At 43.1% G+C, this 21,221-nt stretch overlaps 2 protein-coding genes across 2 annotated transcripts in view; one reads left to right on the forward strand and one right to left on the reverse strand.

Annotated features, from left to right (window-relative positions):
• Window positions 1–7,608, forward strand: part of TARBP1 (TAR (HIV-1) RNA binding protein 1) — a 63,263-nt gene extending 55,655 nt beyond the window's left edge. Inside the window, exons 25-30 of the mRNA XM_068547595.1 lie at window positions 562–643; window positions 2,623–2,794; window positions 5,837–6,028; window positions 6,213–6,337; window positions 6,749–6,885; window positions 7,239–7,608. Of these exons, the coding sequence (XP_068403696.1) occupies window positions 562–643; window positions 2,623–2,794; window positions 5,837–6,028; window positions 6,213–6,337; window positions 6,749–6,885; window positions 7,239–7,425 (895 nt within the window). The 3' untranslated portion in view covers window positions 7,426–7,608. The remainder of the gene's footprint in view (window positions 1–561; window positions 644–2,622; window positions 2,795–5,836; window positions 6,029–6,212; window positions 6,338–6,748; window positions 6,886–7,238) is intronic.
• Window positions 7,609–13,587: 5,979 nt separating this feature from the next.
• Window positions 13,588–19,513, reverse strand: COA6 (cytochrome c oxidase assembly factor 6). Its single transcript, XM_068547596.1, has 3 exons — window positions 19,294–19,513; window positions 18,599–18,758; window positions 13,588–13,873 (listed from the first exon to the last, which is right to left on the reverse strand). Exons 2-3 carry the CDS (start codon window positions 18,740–18,742, stop codon window positions 13,778–13,780), a joined length of 240 nt encoding a protein of 79 aa, XP_068403697.1. The 5' UTR covers window positions 18,743–18,758; window positions 19,294–19,513; the 3' UTR covers window positions 13,588–13,777.
• Between the last annotated feature and the right edge of the window lie 1,708 nt (window positions 19,514–21,221).

Genomic DNA, 21,221 nt, shown 5'->3' on the forward strand with positions numbered 1-21,221 from the left:
TGGTCGGGGAACTGAGATCCCACATGCTGCGCGGTGCAGCCAAAAAAAAAAAAAAAAAAAGTAACTTATGTAACGATTTTCTCTCCTGAAAAAAAAAAAAAAAAAAAAGCATTTATGGATTTATGGCCAGAGAGAGACATAAGGGGTCCCAGCCTAGATTTCTTACATGGTTCCCTTTTAGAATTTTTTCCCCAAGCATGTGAGTTGAACCTGCGGCAGCTGTTCCTGTGAGATTTTCCCATCGTTTTCTGTTGACTGACGACTGTCTCTTTGATGGAGTGGAGACCTGAGTTTCATTCTTGTTGAGTCATTGTTTGATGTAGGGCTGTGAGAGTTATTTAATTTCTTTGTCTTTGAGTTTCATTTCAAAATGTCAGATTTAGGGTCAGCTTTTAAAGGATGTTGATCTTGGAGATAGGGGTTATAAATCTTGGGATAAAATTCACAAGATTTTCCATTCATTCTAAATTCTGCGGTACCTCTTTAAGACAGCTACTTGGGTTTCCCCCTTACCAGAGTGGGTTCACTAGTCTATACCTCACTTGTATCTTTAACACCTAGGAACGCGAAGAAGAATTGGCAACGGATCCAGGAGCATTTCTTTTTTGCAACGTTCCACCCACTGAAGGATTACTGTCTGGAGGTGAGCAGAGAATATCATTTGCGAACTCTCTTCTGTATCTTTAGTCCGGGTGCTTCCTTTCTGCCGCGGTGGTTGAAGGTATAACGAGGTTAACTGTCCCTACAACACCGCCTTCACGTCGTAAAGTGCTCCGTGTCATTTTGTCACTTGGTGCAGATGGCTGCTTGCGCTTCACTCTTCAGCAGTGAAAACTGGCTAGTCATTTTCACTTTCTGTTTCTCAGGCAGTGTCTGGCTTGTAAACACTGGAAGGGGGAATATTTAACTCTGAACAGAAATCTGTTCTGACATTAAAAGGAAATGAGTGAGAACATTTGTGCAGGTGAGATTTGTCGTAACGAAGCCCATTGGTATGAAAGAGCGAAAAGATCTACTCTTTTAAGTGCCTATTTTAGGTTCTGGATGACTGGAATTGTATAGCAAATGATCCACCATCTCACTGATCATCACATAACAGAATGTGCTTATATAATTTCTTTAAACTTATTCCACTTAGCATGTGAATTAATTAACTTAATATATAGATTATTAAAACTTGTACATATGATATTACTTTCTCCCTTTTTCGACTACAATTATAGTGTTCTGCCTTGGAATTTAAAACATGTGATCTAGGAACCTGGAAGTATCAGAAACTTTAGCTACCGTGCATAAGCAGTTTTTTTTGTTGGGTTGTGTGTGTGTGTGTGTGTGTGTGTGTGTGGATTACTAATAAGCTGGCCTTTAAAAAAAATACAGATCTATATATTGTGAGATAGTCATCATAGAACATTATTGTGTACTTTGTTGCTTCATTGCAAAAATTATTTAGGATTTTTCAAACATTTTAACGTGCTCTGTTCTGTGTCCTTTAGCGCCCAGAATGCTTTGTTTGACACCTTTCTGAGGACTCTTAATAACTCTCTAGTGCTAAGTCAGCCTTTTCTATTCAGTTCTCCAGCAGGAGTAAGTCCCTTGCTTCCCCTTTTCCTTCATCCTGACTTTGACTGCCTCACCCTCATATGTTTTATATATTTTATTCTCTATTAATTATACGAACCATAACTGTACATATCAGTAAAATAATGGCGCACAAGACTCTGTTTCTCTATACGTTTGGAGCTATACTTGGTACCTACTTAATAAACAGCTTGCATTCATTATGCCAGTTTCAATTTGCACAGATATTGCTAATAAAGAGAAAACCATATTCATTCTAAAAACTTTTATGTAAAGACTTGGACATTGTTATAAGTTTATTACTTTATTTTAAAATTGCCTACTGTGCTTCTGCTTCCTTATGTGCCTTTTCACATTTGAGGATTATCTGGATCTCAGTTTTCTTGTCATAGGTAAGAAAAGGGAAGGAGGATTGTTATGTAATGACTGAATAACTGCTGTTCACAGTGGTGTCACACTGTGCAGTTTACAAACCACTTTCATGTGCTCTTTTAACCGATTTTACCCTAATTTTACCAATGAGGAAGTTGAAGCTGAGAAAGGCTAATGGCTTGTCTAACGTCACACAGCTAAGATACAGTCGAGGCAAAATCTAGATTCTAAATTTGTATATTGGCAGCGAGAGTGAAGATCTGGCATCACAAGACCTTGAACTTGATTGCTTGTGGAGGTGTCTGGTTGTCAGTAAATAGCACTTATCCAAATGTTGTCCAACATTAATGCTGATTAATTCCAAAACACTTCTTGCTTGTATTAAGAGCATGGTGTATATTACGTTACATACGGTTAGAAATACTGGAGTGGAAGATCTGCCGCTCTCAAGGATTTCCTAAATTAATCCCTTAATTTCTTAGAGAAGATAAGAAGTATAGATAGACAATTGCTACAAGATATAAATGAAAGTATGTAATTTGATCAGATGTGATAGTTTGGGAGACCACATCAGTAATAATAAATAAGTTGTACTTTAAACATGTTATCCTGTATTTCTTTGTTATTTTTAAGGAAAAAAAATTTAGAGTTTTACAATTCTCCTTTCAGACCATATTTTACATCCTTCCACGCCTTTCCGGCCTTGTTGAGGACGAATGGATTGCCATTGGTAAATTTACCAGGTTCACTGACATTCCTTTAGATGCAGGATTTCAGTGGTACCTTTCTCCAACTCAACTTTGTGAACTAAAACCAGGTGACTGGTCCCAGCAGGACATAGGTAAGAAAAACTGTTGTTTTGCTTTTTCTCCCTGTTGCCTTGGTCAGGCTCATTGATTCACGTTACTTTAGGATAGGTGGTTGATAGTATCACTTTTTCACTGATGTGGTGAATTCTGCTCCTCCACTTAGAGAAAAGACAGAAAGTGTGGTGTCACTCTGACTAGTACTTTCAGTTGACGTTGGCTTTGTTCTTAATAGCCAAAGAGAGCTTGATGTGCTTTACTATATAAAGCTAAAGGCTTCTGTCTTCTTTGAAGTATTGTCAATTAATATTCATTGCTCTTCTACTATATATTTCTGAAAAAATATAGATATTAAAAAAGGGCCAAATGAAGAAATCTCTTTTCTTGTCCTGTTGGGGAGTGAAGCAGAGCTCTGCATTCCCGGCTCGGTCTGGCTGAACATTACTCAATCTCTTACCCATCTTTTCCCTTTGGCTCCAGCCCTCCTTTCACGTGCCCCTGCCCCCGCCCCCATCCTTCCCTGCAGCTTTCTCTAGGACCCACCTTTCCCTCTGTTGCTTCTCCTCCTTCCCTTCACAATCCAGCTGTCCCAGAAAACCAGGGATCAAGTCCCCCGCCCATTTTTAAAGTCACAACTAACCTGAAGAGATGCGTAGTAGTGATCTGCAGTCTGAGCATGTCTGTCACTCACATTTCGTCCTCCTTCTGGCTTCCCCAACCCATAAGCATCATTAAAACTTCTTTCAGAAAAGCAGAAATTGTCTTTGTCTGCTTCTTTACAAAATCTAAGTAGACGCTCTTTTCTTACCATACCTGACCTTATGTAGCATTTATTTGCTCATTTCTTGCTATCCTGATTTCTCTCCTCAGTCTGACTTTTCTCACTCTCCTTTGAGTTCCCCTCCCTTGTCCCTTATATTTATAGTTCTCTCAAATTTTAGTGTTTTCAGGAATCCCTTGGACAACATGTTAAAAGTGCAGATTCTTGGGTCCCACCCTTAGATTTTTGTCTGGAGGAGAGTTCTAGGAAAGTGCATTTTTTTTATCAAATACTCTAGATGGTTCATTTTAAGACTATCACCTTAAATTTATTTACTCCGTCAACAAAGATTTGCTGATTGCCCCCTGTGTGCTGAACAGAAGACAAAGGCCCTGCCCTCAGGGCTCTTAACATTCCTACAGGGGGACAACCCTAAACAAACAGATAAGATGTCAGGTAGTAAAAAGTACTATGCAGAAAATGAAACAGGGTAAAGAGTGTGAGAGAGGATTAAAAAGACCTTTTTAAGGAGTTGACATTGAGCAGAGGCGTACATGAAGTGAGAGCAAGTCAGGCAAAGCCTGGGGAAGAGCAGAAGTGGATTGGGGGGCAAAAGACAGTGACAAGAGCCTTTTCCGGGTGGAGGGGGCCAGGCTGACTGGGAGGAGAGGAGAGGGGAGTGGCACATCTGGACATCTTACCTGAGCTCTGCCACGCAGGGAGTGGAGCAGAGAAGTGGGGAGTTACCGGATGGGGAAAAGGCTACAGAGGTCTTTCTGTTTGTTTTGTTTGTTTTTGGTAAAGAGAGGGATGTTGCAACAGGGTTTCTCTGCTGAGACGTGAATGCTAGGGTCCCCTAAATGCTTTCATTGGCCTGGTTTTCTTCTCATTCTGTTTGCTCTCCCTGCAGATTTTTATTAATTTCCACAACTAGAAACCACCACCTATGTAACTGCAACTTTCAGATCTTTATCTCTGGCCAGCCTCTTTCCTGAGCCTTCTGGATGCTCCCACCAGCTCATCTATAAGCTCTTTCAACTCGGTATCCAAATCCACGTTACCTTTCTGCCCAGACGCGCCTCCTCTAACCCCCTTCCTACTAGTGGTCTCACAGGAGTCATTCTTCCGCTGTTGCCCTAGCCACATCCGTCCGTTACCAGATCTGGGCGATTCTGCTCTTCCTCTTCAGCCCCTCTTGCAGAGATTGTTTTCGTCTTTGCTGGGCTAGTGTAAAAGCCTCTCAGTGGTTTTCCCTCCCCGACTTATCCTCCACATCGTTTTTAAGAGAAGATTTTTCTGCAACACAAAACCAGTACTGTTAGCCCCCTTCTTAAAACCCCGTACTGCCTCCTGTCTGTAGAATAAATTCTTTATCATTTTATACACAAAGCCCTAAGGACCTGGCCTGAGTCACGTCCCTCCCTCCACTTCAGGCTGTGAGCGACGCCAAGGCACCGCGGCTGCCTGAGTCCTTGTCCTTCCGCGTCCTGCTCGTGCGCACGTGTCCACGGTCTGCCCTGCCCTTCCCACGCGCTCTCCCTTGCAGACTCTCATACTCCCTTCCCTTGAGCCCTCCTGCGTCTTGCTCTTTTGCCCCTCCCTCCCCCAGACATTAGCAACTCCCGTCTGTGTGAGCACACCCTCAGTACAGTACCGCGTCGTGGTTCCCTGCGTGTCTCCCCCCCCCCGCCCCCGCCCAGTGACCTAAGTGCCCCCGTTTGCTCAGTCAGGTTTGGAGTGGGAAGGAGAGCCTGGAAGGAGAGTCTCAGTCCTGAACTAGAGATCACAACGCGCATTAGACAGGTCAATGACATCGTGTACTCATCGGGGTAGCCAGGAGATAACTGCTCCAAAGAACAGTCCTCGTTTTTAGAAAAGGTCCCCCAAGTACTTGGAAAATAATTTAAGATAAAGACTACTTATGTTGTTTTCCGGCATATAATATTTCTGCAGGAAATTCCAATCTAATAACAACATTGTTTGTAAGCTATGCCATTATTCTATGTAACTCTAAGAAAAAAATGCTACCAAACCCATGATACCCTTATGGATTCTAAGATGCTTCCCAATTTGGGGTATGCTAAAACGGAAAAAAATGTGCATCTTTGATTTTTATGAAATGTTGTCGTATTTTGGTTAGCAGGGTAGAATCTGAACATTTTAAACTGTTAACTGAAAATGACAGTTGTATCTGAATCCAAGTTAAGTTCTTTAGTCAATGAATCTCATTCTAAACTATCATTTTAAGCTCTTAAAAAAGTATATATGCCTGTAAATCAATAGAGAGGGAGATTTATATTTTCTTTTTCTTTCCCAGGTTCTAACTCAGGCGAAGCAGATAACGAGTCAGAGTGGAGTGATGTTCAGAAGAAGATTATCCCGTGGAGAAACAGTGTCCCCGACTTAGACCTGGAGCTGGTATTTCAGGATCGTGCGGCCAAACTTGGAAAGTCACACAGCAGACTGATTGTCGTGGCCTCACTCATTGACAAACCAACCAACTTAGGAGGTAAAATTAGAGTTTCCACTGGGCTTGCTTAACATCTTCTGACCCTGAAAATCTGTAATTGACCCAGTGCCATTTGTGGCCTCTCTTCCACATTTCCCCCTCTCCGGGAGCTTCAGAGGAATGCCTGGGACCTAGAGAACTTGGCCTTAGGCTGGCGGCAGTAACCCCGGCTTGTCCTGTGCAGGGCTGTGCCGGACCTGTGAGGTGTTCGGGGCCTCGGCGCTCGTGGTCGGCAACCTTCAGTGCATCAGAGACAAGCAGTTTCAGCACCTCAGCGTTTCAGCCGAACAGTGGCTTCCTTTGGCGGAGGTGGGCGCGAAGTGATTTATTATTAAAATTTTCATTTCCTAGACTCTTTTGTAGTACTCGGTCTTCACGTTATCAACCCTTTTGCAGTAGTCCAGCCTTTAACAGCTTAAAAATAATACTGAAAAGTAAAATACAGCCCACTCTGTTCTCCTATTCTTATTATCTTTCACACTGTTGTATTTTTAGAAATCAATAATGTAGAAAAATGTGTCCTGTTATATATAAGTCACTCTTGTTTGATAAATTTGAGATGTTGGGAGCATTCTTTTTTATAGTGTATAATTCTGTCCTTTTCCTTTTAACAAATTTCAGTTTCATAAAAGTTTTTTTTTTTTTCTTTAACTGATTTTACCCCCAGGAGAGCTATAAATGCATGATTTAATATTCTGCTCTTTTTAAACGAATATTAAGGTAAAACCACCTCAGCTGATCGATTATCTGCAACAGAAAAAAGCAGAAGGTTACACCATCGTGGGTGTGGAACAGACTGTGAAAAGTTTAGACCTAACCCAGTACTGCTTCCCTGAGAAGTCTCTACTCTTGTTGGGGTAAGAACACTGTCTTGAGTCTCTGTCTAGAAAACGTTTCAGAAGGTTTACAATTTTACCTGGACTCTTGATCATACACCTGTACCCTTGATCATACACCTGTACCTGGCTTTTGACTTGCAAGGTTTATGGAAAGCCCCCCTAGTTTGCATTTTATTTCACCCGTTTGGGATGATCAGGTGAACACAGAATTGACCCATAAACCTTCTTGTTACACTCTTCTTTTTTCTCCTGGTACCATAGACTTGTGTCATTTTGTTAACCTGTCTCTTCCAGTAACATCCAGGATATCTGAGAAGAAAACTGTTTATCATAAGAAAACTAACCTTTCTTCTCCCATTTTTCTGAATCAGAAATGAACGGGAAGGAATCCCAGCAAATCTGATCCAGCAGGTGGACGTGTGTGTGGAAATCCCTCAGCAGGGCATCACCCGCTCCCTCAACGTCCACGTGAGCGGAGCTCTGCTCGTCTGGGAGTACACCAGGCAGCAGCTGCTGAAGCAGGGGGACCCCGGGTCCCGAAGCTCGTGCCTTGCCTGAGACGACTTATCAAGTTACCGAGTTATCTACCGGTGCTGTTGAAACATTGTTTTACAACTATTTGGACTGATGAGATAGATTCTGAAATCTATTGGGATAATTTGCATTTGTTTATTTGCAGTTTAATGCCAAAACTTTGTCACGTGCCTTAACTCTATCGCTGTTTGCTGTCCCCTTTAATAAACCTTTTTTAAAGCTAAGTTGTGTTGCTTCTTTAATAAAATATTTTAAGCAATTGTGGAAATAAAACAATGTATTTTAAAAAGATCATTTCTTTCCTAGAAACTAACTAGTATTGTCAGAAATGTGGATCCTGGTAGGAGGAAGGCAGAATTAAGGCAGCTCTAATGATCTGTGACTACCACGCCCTTGTCAAGCGCATGGTGGGGGGTGGAAGCAACGTTTCAGCCTGAGGAGGAGTCATTGGCCTCTCTCTGCTGATTTGTATCTCCTTCTGCGCAGGGAGGAAACACGCTTGGCCAGGTGCCAAACCGGCTTCCCTGTGAAGTTCATAATTTATTTTTAAAGCCATAAACGAGGCCATAATCGTTCATATGAAGTTTTTAGGAAATCTTCATATGCCATCTTCGCTCAGGGTTCAAACAGTGATTAGAAATAGTCTATCTTCTGACGGTTGTCAACGTGGACCCAAAGGAGGTGACTTACCCTTGCACATGGTTACCAGTAGTGAGAATGGAACCCAGGAGGGTTGATTTACTGTTTCTGTTCTTCTGAGGTTTTTTTGTTTGATATTAGGATTACTTTATTATTTAATGGTAACTGTCACCATCCGGCAACGCACTTCAGTCATGTCTGGGTCCTTTTTTAATAATAATTAAGTTTCAGAGTTCGTTACCTGTATATATATTTTTTTTTTTTTTTTCTGTACCTTCAATAAAATCATTTTCGTTTTGCAGGAGAGCTGCAAAGATAGTACATCGTTTCCATACGCCCTTCACCCAGATGCCTCTAATAGGATCTTACATAACCATGGACATTTATCAAAACTAAGAAATTAACATTGATAACGGTGCTGTTCGCTAAGCAGACCACAATCCTGATCTATATCCAGGTTTCCCGTTGCCCACTAGTAACACTTCTTCTGTTCCAGGAGCACCGGCTTTGGCATCCAGGACACTGCTCCTTGGTCTCCTCCAGTCTCTGACGGATTCTCAGTCTTTCCTTGTCTTTCATGACCTTGACACTTCTGAATAGTACCGGTCAGGTATTTTGTAAATGTCTCATAATTTGGGTTTGTCTGGTGTTTTCTCCTATCAGACTGAGGTCATGGTTTTTAAGGAAGGATTAAGTGCCCTTCTCATCACCTCTCAGCATGACTTTACTACCTCCATCTTTTGTCTAAGGCAGTGTGTGTTTGTCATGTTCTCCTCCGTAAAGTTGCCGTTTTTCACTTTCCACAGTCTGTTAGAAGCAAGTCACTAAGCCTAGCCTGCACTCAAGGGGAGGGAAAATGAACTTCCCCTCTTGGAGGGAGGAGTATCAGAGGATGCAGAGGCAACTGTTAAAACTACCACAGTATTGGGCTTCCCTGGTGGCGCAGTGGTTGAGAGTCTGCCTGCCGACACACAGGTGACGCGGGTTCGAGCGCTGGTCTGGGAAGATCCCACGTGCCGCGAAGCGACTGGGCCCGTGAGCCACAACTGCTGAGCCTGCGCGTGTGGAGCCTGTGCTCCGCAACAAGAGAGGCCGTGCTGGTGAGAGGCCCGCACACCGCAGTGAAGAGTGGCCCCCGCTCACCACAACGAGAAAGCCCTGGCACAGAAACGAAGACCTGACACAGCCAAAACTAAATAATTTTTTTTAAAAAACTGCCACAGTATTGAATAAACATTTTGGGACAGATACTTGGAGGCTATGCTAATAAGCTGTTTCTCTTGAACTCTTCTCTTTTAATGATTTTATCATTCATTAGTGGATGTCCTTTATTACTTGGAATTCCTCCGTAAGAAAGTCTTGTCCTTTCGTCAGTCATCTGTTTATGGCAGGGTGGATGGTTGGCTCTTGTGTCCTTTGGCGTGCTCCCATTCTTTTTTTTTTTTTTTTTTAAGTACTTCCTTACATTCTTATATCATATACACAATGCTCCAGGCTCATCTTTACTCTCTATACCAGTTCTAGAGTCAGACATTTCACCAAGGATCATTGGTTCCATTTATTGGTGAATACTATTAGAAATCGAGATCTGGGTGCTGGATGTGCTCATTGCACATCTGGGTGCTGGACTTGTCACTGCAGGCCCTCTCAGTGGACAGAGCTAGGGGACCTGGGTGTCCACCAGCCCATGTGTGTACAAGTACTATGCCCAGATATGTTCACATACACAGGAATTCTTCCCTGCTATCTCTGACACCAATCCAACACCACAAGGTTCATTCTAACATGCACCTCTTGCTTATTTTTAACTGCTTTTTCTAACACAAACCTGGTTCTCATTGTTGTAGTTTCAGAATTGCTGCACCACACCCCTGTGAAATTTAGAGATTTGCATAGTTCTTTTTGTCTTCAGTCTTACAGAATCCAGTCAGAACACCATTTTTCAAAGTTACGTGGGTCAGCCCCTTTCTTATCCATCGCTTTCAGTGAGTTTGTCATATAGTTATAATAGTTAGATTCATTTATCATTCTTCGTTCCAAACTAGAATTCCTCCAAAATCCTGGTTGATTTTATTTTTATTTATTTACTTATCTTGAGATGGATGGGACTAGTATTTTCTTTCTTTTTTTTCATTAGGCTGCGTGGGCTCTTCGTTGCTACAGACGCACGGGCTTCTCTAGTTGCGGCCCACAGGCTCTAGAGCGTGTGGGCTCAGTAGTTGTGGCATGCGGGCTTAGCTGCAGTACGTGGGATCTTAGTTCCCCAACCAGGGATCGAACCCGGGCCCCCTGCATTGGAAGCGCAGAGTCTTAACCACTGGACCGCCAGGGAAGTCCCGCTGGTTGAGTTGATTTTAATGTGCACACAAAGTCACTCTCTACAGCGTACAGTCCTGTGGGTTTTGACAAGTGCATACACGGATGCACCACCACAGTGCCACAGAAAACAGCTTCCGCCTAAAACTTCCTTTGTGTAACCCTTTCAGAGTCAACCCCTTTCCCCACCTGCAGTGAAGGCCAGTTTCTGTTGCTCTGCATCTTCATCAGCACTTGGTACTATCAACTTTTTTTAATTTAAGGCACTCTAACAGGTGTGTAGTGATAGGTCATCATGGTTTTAATTTACTCTACAAATAATACGGAGCATCTTTTCATAATATAATATTATTTCTAACACTATGAATAGAGTTGTGAAAATAGTCACGTAATTTGCCTATTTTTTAAACTTGGGCTATTTTTTTTTTTTAATTTATTTATTTTCGGCTGCGTTGGGTCTTCGTTGCTGCGCACGGGCTTTCTCTAGTTGTGGCGAGCGGGGGCTACTCTTTGTTGCAGTGCACGGGCTTCTCATTACAGTGGCTTCTCTTGCTGCGGAGCACGGGCTCTAGGCGTGCGGGCTTCAGTAGTTGTGGCACGCGGGTTCAGTAGTCGTGGCTCGCGGGCTCTAGAGCACAGGCTCAGTAGTTGAGTTGTGGCGCACGGGCTTAGTTGCTCCACGGCATGTGGGATCTTCCCGGACCAGGGCTCGAACCCATGTCCCCTGCATTGGCAGGCGGATTCTCAACCACTGCGCCACCAGGGAAGCCCCTAAACTTGGGCTATTTTTAAAATAAGAGTTTGTTATTCTGGATACAAGTTCTTTAATAAGATATGTGATTTGCAATATCTTCTCCCAGTTCTATCTTTTCATTCTCTTAATTGTATCTTTCACAGAGCAGAAATTTTTAATACTGATAAAGTCCAACTTAGCTTTTTTTTCTTTTCCTCTTATGGATTGTGCTTTTGAGGTCATCATCTAAAAATTCACTTCCAGGGCTTCCCTGGTGGCGCAGTGGTTAAGAATCCACCTGCCAATGCAGGGGACACGGGTTCGATCCGTGGTCCGGGAAGATCCCAGATGCCACGGAGCAACTAAGCCCGTGCGCCACAACTACTGAAGCCCGCGTGCCACAACTACTGAAGCCCGCGCGCCTAGAGCCCGTGCTCCGCAACAAGAGAAGCCACCGCAGTGACAAGCCCATGCAGCACAAAGAAGATCCAATTCAGCCAAAAATAAAATAAATAAAACAAATTTAAAAAAAATTTTTAAAGTTATAAAAATTCACTTCCAAACCCCAAATCATGCAGAATTTCTCCATATTTTCTTCTGGAAGTTATAAAGTTTTACATTTTACATTTAAGGCTATGATCCATTTCGCGTTTTTTTTGTTTTTTTGTTTTTTAATAAGGTGCAGTTTATGTCAAGGTTCATTGTGTTGTGCATGGACATCCAATTTTTCCAGCACCATTTGCTGAAAGGATTATCCTTTACGGAATCACCTTTTCACCTTGTCCAAACTCAGTTGACTCTAACTGTGTGGGTATATTTCTGGGCTCTGTTCTGTTCTACCGAACTATGTGTCTATCCTTCTGTCAAGACCATACTATCTTAATCACTGTAGCTTTACAATAAGCATTAAAATCATATAATATGAATCTTCCAATTTTGTTCTTCTCAGAATTGTTTTGGCTATCTTAGGTCCTTTGACTTTCCACACAAATTTTTGAATCAGCTTGTCAATATCTACCAAAAATCTTGAGATTTTGATTGGGGTTGTTTTGAACCCATAGAACAAACTGGGGAGAACTTAACAGTAAATTAACAACACTGAGTCTTCTAAGCCATGAACACTGTACCGCTCCCCAATTAAGCTGATCTCTGATTTCAAGTGTTTTGTAGTTCTCAGGATACAGGTCCTGCACATACTGTTAGATTTATATCTAAGTATTCCTTTTATTTTTAGTTTTTTTAGTGCTATTGTAAATGGCATATTTTAAATTTTATTTTAGATTCCCGTTCATTGCTGGTATACACAAATATGATTTTCTTCTTTTTTTTTTATTGAATTTATTTATTTATTTATTTATTATTTTTAGCTGTGTTGGGTCTTCGTTTCTGTGTGAGGGCTTTCTCTAGTTGTGGCGAGTGGGGGCCACTCTTCATTGCGGTGCGCGGGCCTCTCACTGTCACGGCCTCTCTTGTGGCGGAGCACAGGCTCCAGACGCGCAGGCTCCGTAGTTGTGGCTCACGGGCCCAGTTGCTCCGCGGCATGTGGGATCTTCCCAGACCAGGGCTCGAACCCGTGTCCCCTGCATTGGCAGGCAGATTCTCAACCACTGCGCCACCAGGGAAGCCCCTGATTTTCTTTTGTATATTGACCTTGTTTCCTGCCACCTTTCTAAGATTCACTTATTAATTCTAGGTGCTCTTTTTGTCGATTCTTTGGGATTTTCTACAGAGTTAATCATATTGTCCATGAATAGAGCCAGTTTTATTTGTTCCTTCCCATTTGTGTGCTTTTTTTCTTTTGAGGTAGCTAGGAATCCAGTACCATGTTGAATAGGAGAAGTGAGGGTATCCTTCCCTTGTTACTGATTTGAGGGGAAAAGCATTCATTGTCTAATCATTAACTATATTAGCTGTAGGGTTTTTTGTAGATGGTCTATTATTTTACCTGTATATTTTAAGTTGAACCTTCTCCCATTCCTCATTTTTTTCTGTCTGTATTAAAATGCTAACTCCCAGGACGATGGCAAATCTTATTTTTTTCAGTGTATATCCATATCTCTATCAATAATAGTATTTGCCTACTACCCATCCTCCAACAACAAAAAAGGCACACATGGGGCTTCCCTGGTGGCGCAGTGGTTGAGAATCTGCCTGCCAATGCAGGGGACACGGGTTCGAGCCCTGGTCTGGGAAGATCCCACATGCCGCGGAGCAACTGGGCCCGCGAGCCACAATTACTGAGCCTGCGCGTCTGGAGCCTGCGCTCCGCAACAAGAGAGGCCGTGATAGTGAGAGGCCCGCGCACCGCGATGAAGAGTGGCCCCCACTTGCCGCAACTAGAGAAAGCCCTCGCACAGAAACGAAGACCCAACACAGCCATAAATTAATTAATTAATTTTAAAAAAAAAAGTTAAAAAAAAAAAAAGGTACACGTTTTCATAATAAGCTTTAAATTTGTTTTTTTCTTAAAATATGTGTTTTTTATTCAATTAAGCATATTTCATACCATTTTATTTCAAGTCTGTCTTTTGAAAAATGGAATCTTGTTACTTGACCATTTAAATTAAGAGTTGTATATATGGAACAAGCATTGGTGTTTGCCATCATTCAAACTACTGTTGTCCCACAGAGCATTTCTGAATGTCCAGAAAAAATAATTTCAACCTTTCTGAAATGTTCAGGAACAGCCTAGGACTTTGCAGCCGTTTTCGGAGGCTGGAACTCTCCTGCTTCAAATTTTTCTTTGAATTTTAAGTAGTCTCTTCTTTTATCAAAATATTTTATCTGTTGAGAAAAAAGGGTCTGAGATAAGGGCAAGCTATGCAGCTTAAACAAAAGCACAGATTTAAATGTAACTAATTATTCAATATAAATCATATAAGTGGCCTAAGTAATTTATATTTTAGAACCATTTTGAATCAGTGCATCTTATGTATAAGAGTCTCTAAAGAGAGTATAGGCCAGTGAGTCCTAACCCTTTTTGGGTTACTGACCGTGTTGAGAATTTGAGTACCCTGTGCACCTTCTCAAGAAGTATATCTGTGCTTACACATGTGAAATGTACTATGCAAGTTCAGAGTCCGTAGGACTCTCAGGTCATAAGACTTCATGATTTAAAGACACTGTACAAGTTTTTCCTGTCAACTGTAAGTTCAACAAGTTTTGTAATTCACTAGCCATCATATTTGTATTAAGTTTATCTTATCCAGAAACATACATTTAAGGAGACAGACACATAGTTAAAAATTATATTCATGAACTATGAATAAGTAAACTGATGGTAAAACTTTAATACACTAAGTATTTCATTTTATTATTTCTGTTTACATCCTCCTCTTGCCATAGGGAATTTGGAGTATCTTAAAGCCCCATATCCTGAAACAGTAAAATCACAGAAGTAGAAAATCAAGGCCAACCACCAAATCCTCATAGCATCTGCATCTGAGCTGCTTTGCAGACACGACAAAGGCATGACACCACACACGCTTTCACTGTCAGAACAGAAAAGCTTTTCTTAGGATTTAATTCTTAAATATTTCAGTAGAGCCCAAGTTAAGAATGTAAAACTGTGCCTGCCCTGTCTCAAGCTGGGATAAGAGACTCAGATAAAGCCAGCTACAGAGTTAACGTTCCCTGCAGGACACACCGCAGCCAGACACTGTCCTAAGAGACCCCTTTGAGTGACTACTGCTTTTTTTTTTTTTTTTTTTGGCTGTGTTCGGTCTTTGTTGCTGCGCGCGGGCTTTCTCTAGTTGCGGCGAGCAGGGGCTACTCTTCGTTGCAGTGCGCTGGCTTCTCATTGCAGTGGCTTCTCTTGTTGCAGAGCACGGGCTCTAGGCATGCGGGCTTTAGGAGTTGTGGCACGCAGGCGCAGTAGTTGTGGCTCGCGGGCTCTAGAGCGCAGGCTCAGTAGCTGTGGCGCACGGGCTTAGTTGCTCCGCGGCATGTGGAATCTTCCCGGACCAGGGCTCGAACCTGTGTCCCCTGCATTGGCAGGTGGATTCTTAACCACTGCACCACCAGGGAAGTCCCTACTGCTTTCTTATGCACCAAGAAACTTTGTTCTCTAAAATCGAACTATCAGAAATTTGCTCTTTGAAGTTCTTTCGGTAAGAATGAAACACCCCACTTTTGCCTGGGGGATCTGATAGGCACTTTGACAGAAAGCAGCAGTCTTGATTTCCAGCTCAGCTGCAGGACTTCACATAAGGATTTCTGAGCATGACGACATGGCAGCATTTATCTTTGTGGAAAATAAGACCCTGGGTCCACTTCTCAGTCCAGAGGTGGCGACCTGCTTATACACAGCCCGGCTTTGCTCTGAGCCTATCAAAGCACCACTTCATTTCAGTTTCACCTGAACTCCACCCTTCCCCAAACCCTCTGACAGCTCCTTTCCCTGGGTTGGTGAGACGCCCACAGCAGCGCCGGTGCGTGGAGCTCCCTGGTTACAGCACGTTAATAAATCTCACTGTCAAGACTCCGCACCCCTGGTGTCCTTAGGCTGACTGAGCTGGGACGGGTGTTGTATGAAAAGGGCACCAGACGAAGAAGTGCACAATGCTCTTAACGTTTCCGTGGCAAATCAACAGATCTTTGCATCTCTTGTCACATCTCCGACTGCCTAAATGACAATGCCATTTAGTGGTCCTACTTAGACTTCAGTCCCAACTTGTCCGGAACTCAGCTCCTCTCCAGACATGTTTCTCCTCCCGTCACCTATTTCAGTGACTGCATCACTATCCAACCAAATGCTCCGATCTCTTTCCCCCTCGATTGCGACAGTACAGGCCCACGTCATTTCTCACCTGGATTGTTGTAATAGCTCTTTAACTGGTTTCTCTACCCTCCTTCATCCATCCATCACACCACTGCCAAGAATAATCTTTTTGAAATTCCAATTTGACCATGGCACTGCTTGTTTAAAGGTCTTTCAAGGTATCCCTATTGCCTTCAAGGTCAACATCCAAACTCCTCAGTAAGACAAATCAGGTCATTCATGGCTTAATCTCTGCCCATCTGTCTATCTTCTGGGTTTACCACCAGACCCTGAAATGCAACCCGTCCAGAGCTACCCCATTTCCTGAATGTGCTGATTTCTCATGCATCTTGCTTCCATGCCTTTGCATATACCATACTCTCTGCTCGAAAAGCTCCGCTCCATAGTCTTTTCCATTCAATTAACAGTTGAGGACCCTCGACATGCGGCACCTCAAAGAGGCTAATGTCCAAAAGGCTAATAAATCAACAAGCGTTTCTTGAGAAGCACTGTGTATGTATAATGCTAGTGTCCTCTAAGCCATTAGATGAGATGCAGGATAGTAGCATGAATGCCAAAATACTGGAATTTCTGAGACATTTCAAAGGTTCACAGGGAAAAGACAGGATCTGAAATTGACGTTAGGATCAAATATCTAGGCTGTCCAGTTGCTCTATTTGTGGAAGACTGCGTTGGATGGTGCTACAATGACAGACCTGATCCCTGCTCCTTCCTAAGTTACGAACCAATAGGAGACTTTAAATCGGGCCATTATACAAGGCCGACTGATGGGTGCTATAAAAGGGATAAGCAAAGGGGCAGAGAAGAGTAATTTGGTTTCGTGACAGCACAGTTTTATGGCACATTTATTATGTAAGAAATTTTTATTTTTAGTGTTTTATCATAGAAGTATTCATTGTGAATCTCTATTTGGTGGTTTTATTTTTATGTTTATTCTCTGGCTGTGACTTCAGCTAGGTAAAAGAATACAAACTTTGCAATCAGAGAGACCTACTTTCAAATCCCCTCTCTACTACTTTGTTGGTTAGCCGATCTTGAACAAATTATTTCACCTTTCTGAGCCTTAGTTTCTACTATGTAAAAGAGATACAATAGTACCTCACAAGACTGAATGAAAATTCAAGCTAATGAAAACACAATTTCTCACACAGAATGCACTCAGAGAACACTCCCATCACTTCTCCCTCTGTCTCCTTCCCCACCTTCTTACACAAATCTCTGTAAATATCTTTCGTTTCTATTCTATGGCCACTGGGTATGACTCCTGAGTAGAGACCACGGGTGAAAAGGGAGCAAAGGCCTGAGGGCGCAGGCTGGAAAAGGGAGGTCAGTTACAGACTAAGAATAGTCTGCAGGGCTTCCCGGGTGGCGCGGTGGTTGAGAATCTGCCTGCTAATGCAGGGGACACGGGTTCGAGCCCTGGTCTGGGAAGATCCCACATGCCGCGGAGCAACTAGGCCCGTGAGCCACAACTACTGAGCCTGCGCGTCTGGAGCCTGTGCTCCGCAACAAGAGAGGCCACGACAGTGAGAGGCCCGCGCACCGCGATGAAGAGTGGCCCCCGCTTGCCGCAACTAGAGAAAGCCCTCGTACAGAAACGAAGACCCAACGTAGCCAAAAATAAATAAATAAATAAATAAATAAATAAATAAATAAATAAATAAAATAAAATAAAATTAAAAAAAAATAGTCTGCAGAAGACAACGGTTTTCCACGGGGGCGTGGCTGTCACTGTCAGATGCGGCAGCAGTTATTTTGATTGCTTTGCTCTACTGCTCCCTTCTTTGTTGGAGTCACCTATAACTTTGTAGGTTGCTGTCAGTTTCTCTAACAGTGTTCACATCATAACTCTTGGGTGGTTCAGTATCCATGTGGTTGATCCTCCCAGTACCCTGGCCTCTCAGGTCCTTGACCTCTGTCTTCAATGATCTTGTCCTCCAACCTACCTTACTGCCAGGATCAAAGCCTAGCCCTCGTCCTTACCAACAGATACAGCCCTGCCCTCATCTCAATTCCGAGCATCCCATTCTCCAGCCCCAAGAGTGAGAAAGCAAGTTATTTCAATGCTCTGGGCTTCAGCTGCCTCCTCTGGAAATTGACGGCAACACCGCCCATCTCAAAGGGTACTGATGAAGGAGCATCATGGCACTCACGCCGGGGCACTTACTGAGCTCAGTGATGTTAGTTCCCTTTTCCAACCCCTCCCATTCTAAGGACTGGCAATACAGAGCAGGAGCGCGTGTCGGCGAGGCACCTGGAGCAGCTGGTGGCAGAATCCGCCATATGATCGTTTTGTTTCTTCCACTTTCTAAACTCCTTTGTATTTGTATTTTGGGTATATGACCATATGATTTTGGGTGGGCAACTGGGAATGCTCTATTTCTGATAGCAGCTCTAGGCCAATGAATTTGCCATCTCTTGCCCAAGATTAAATACTATCCCTTCAGAAGAGCCGGGAGAAATCTACCAATCTAGAAGGTTGGAATTTTTTGGTTAGTGTGCATATGTTTTGCTTTTCAATCACCTTTAAAGTGTCAGGTGACATTTTCCAAAGGTGTGCCTGCTATGTACATAAAACAAGCCTGGATTACGAGACAAGGTTTTCTCTGCTGCTCACGGAAACCGCTCATTTGACACGCCTCAAACAGTACCTCATTTCATAGCCCACCACTCACCGTAAGCTCTATGTATTTTGACAGCAAACAGAAACACGTCCCAGTGTGACTTACCCACTGTTGGGGACAACTTGATTCAAATGAGCTTCTTAACTTCTTGCACTGAGAAGCGTCCTCTGTGTTCTCATCTAAACACTTCCAGTACTCATCCCGGGCTCCCCAGCAAGCCTGCCTTTCTTTCATAGATGGGGCTGCCATTCCTAGTGGGCTCAAGCTGTAAACCAAAACATGTGACATTAACAAGGAACTTGTAATTCGAGAGAAGGTAAGCCAAAGAAAAAATACTGTTGTTCCCTCCAAACCCCTCTTTTTTTAAAGTTATGCCTCCGGATTTTAACGACGCGACTGAAACTAATCAGTTCTATTACATTAACGGTATCGTAAGAGCACTCGCTTTTGACGCTTATCCCTTACACCATGTAATTTGCTCCACTGCTGGAGTGGCAGCTTGGTCTCAGAAAGCCGGAGTTAGAATTACGGCTCTCACACGGTCTGTCACTTAAGACACTTCATTTATTCTCTCGAGCCTGTTTCCCCATCGGTAAAACAGGGGAGCGGTGCCCATTTTACGAGGTTGCTGTTCGAACCAAAGTGCTATACAAATAAATGCACGAGGGCAAAATCACCAGGCAGGACAAGGAGTGCCGCTCTGTCTTGCAGAAGAGGAGCCCGAGGCTCGCGGAAAGTCAGCGACCTCCGGGGTCCATACCCTCCCCGGCGCGCCCCGCCAGCCCCGCCAGCAAGCCCACCTCTCCGCCCGCCCAGAACCAGGCTCCTTTCGGCGCCGACGGGAGGAGAGTCACGCAGCCCAACAACCGAGAAAGAAGGGCGCGGGGCCGAGGACTGGCGCCGCACTGTCGCCTCGCCCGCTTGAGCTCAAGCGGCGTAGACCCCCGCCGCCTCAAGGAGACAATTCACGCGGCGAATGCACTGGCCTTGGCATGATCCTTACGGGCTACCGTTCGCTGTTCCAGGAGGGCGGGACTTCCTGTTCCGTTCCCTTACCTGTCCCAGGGACTTCCGGGCCTGCTCGGGCGAGGGAGGCGGGTTCTGGGGGTGTGGAGATGGAGAGTGGGTGGGATCCGCTCACTCCTCAGAGCGGTCTTGGCTTTGTTAGCGTCTCGGTGCCTCTCTCCCTGCAGTTTTTCGTGATTTTAACGAACTGTGCTTCTTTCGTGAATCTAAATTTCTGCATATATCTCGCCAAGCGCCGTCTTAAAGCTTAACGTGCGAGCCCTGCCGGAAACGGCGGCTTTGTGTGGAAGTTGGCACCTGAGATGAGAGCGGGACGAAGCGTTAAAGGGCCGCGAAGGCTTAACGCCTCGCTTTTTAAATTAAAAGAAAAAAAAAAAAAAAAAGAAAAAGGAACGGTCCCAGAAAGAGGCGGGTGACGCCCCAGGACACATGGCAAATAAGTGACTGAGCTGAGAACCCAGGGCACCAAGCTCCCAGTTTCCTGATTCAGATTTGATCCTGTTACATTTACCAACATTATCACCTTTCCCTGGCTTGAACCCTTGCGGCTTTCTTCTGTAGATGAACGAGATCCTTTTAGTTGGTATTTGGAGACATCTAGTGATAGAATATGAAAGCCAAGTTCCAGTAGGCCGAGATCTGATAGTTCGTGGGATTAAAATGTGAGCCTGATTAGAGTTTACAGCTAAGATTCTTGGACTTGGATCTGAAAGTTGCCGGAGGTAATACAAATTGGTCAGGAGAGTGGGTAAAATTAATACCTGTATTATTGTTTTAATCTTACTTGTGGCTTTGTTTACTCCCTAAACGCCGAGGTGTGTTTTAAAAGGAATGAAAAGCGCTGCTCCAGATATTTTGAAAGATGCCCTTTTTAATATTTTAGTGAATATCTCAGCAGAATCTTTATTTGAAAGCACGTTTGTACATAAAGGTCAGTCGTCCAGTTCTCTTAAAGATCCCATCTGCTCCAATCATCTAGTCCTGTTGAATTCTAAGTGCTTATAAAACTCACAAGCAGTTTACAGCTCTGCACTCAGTGCTGGTATTTAATCCTTTACAAATAAACATACGCAGATTTTCAGGTTGGCTGTGTGAAGCCTAAGTACCGCCAAACACATGTTCTACAATATGGGAAGTATTTCTGTAATAGTTAATGGAGTCTAATAAGTGGATTGCTTTAGCTTTACCAGGGCCACCAATTCTTTTATACTGTGTCTATCAAGGGCAGTTTATGTAAAGATAGTATCTTTTAAGTATGACTGATGAGATGCAAAAAGGATGGAAGGAGTCTTGAATGACTTATGAGTTGAAAAAAAATATATTTAAAGTTTAAAATTTTTATGCACTTAATGATAAATATATATATAATATATAAAGGGAATCTTGACAAAATTATAAAGAAAAAAATATATGGCCATAGTGGGTGATTTTAACAAGCCTTTCCCAGTCATTGTTAAGACAAACAAAAGAAAAATCAGTAAGGGTATAGAAAATTTGAATAACATGATGTACACACTTGACCTAATGAATATACACAGAAAAACACAACCAAAATCAGAACATGTTTTTCGGAATGCAAACATGACATATTACCAAAATCAACCGCATACTTAGCTGTAAAGCAACTCTCAACGAATTTTAAAGATTGAAATCATTCAGCACGTGTTATTTGAGCACAGTGCTGTTAACCTAGAAATCAATA

This window comes from Eschrichtius robustus, chromosome 7, assembly GCF_028021215.1.
Source record: "Eschrichtius robustus isolate mEscRob2 chromosome 7, mEscRob2.pri, whole genome shotgun sequence".
Taxonomy (NCBI): Eukaryota; Metazoa; Chordata; class Mammalia; order Artiodactyla; family Eschrichtiidae; genus Eschrichtius; species Eschrichtius robustus.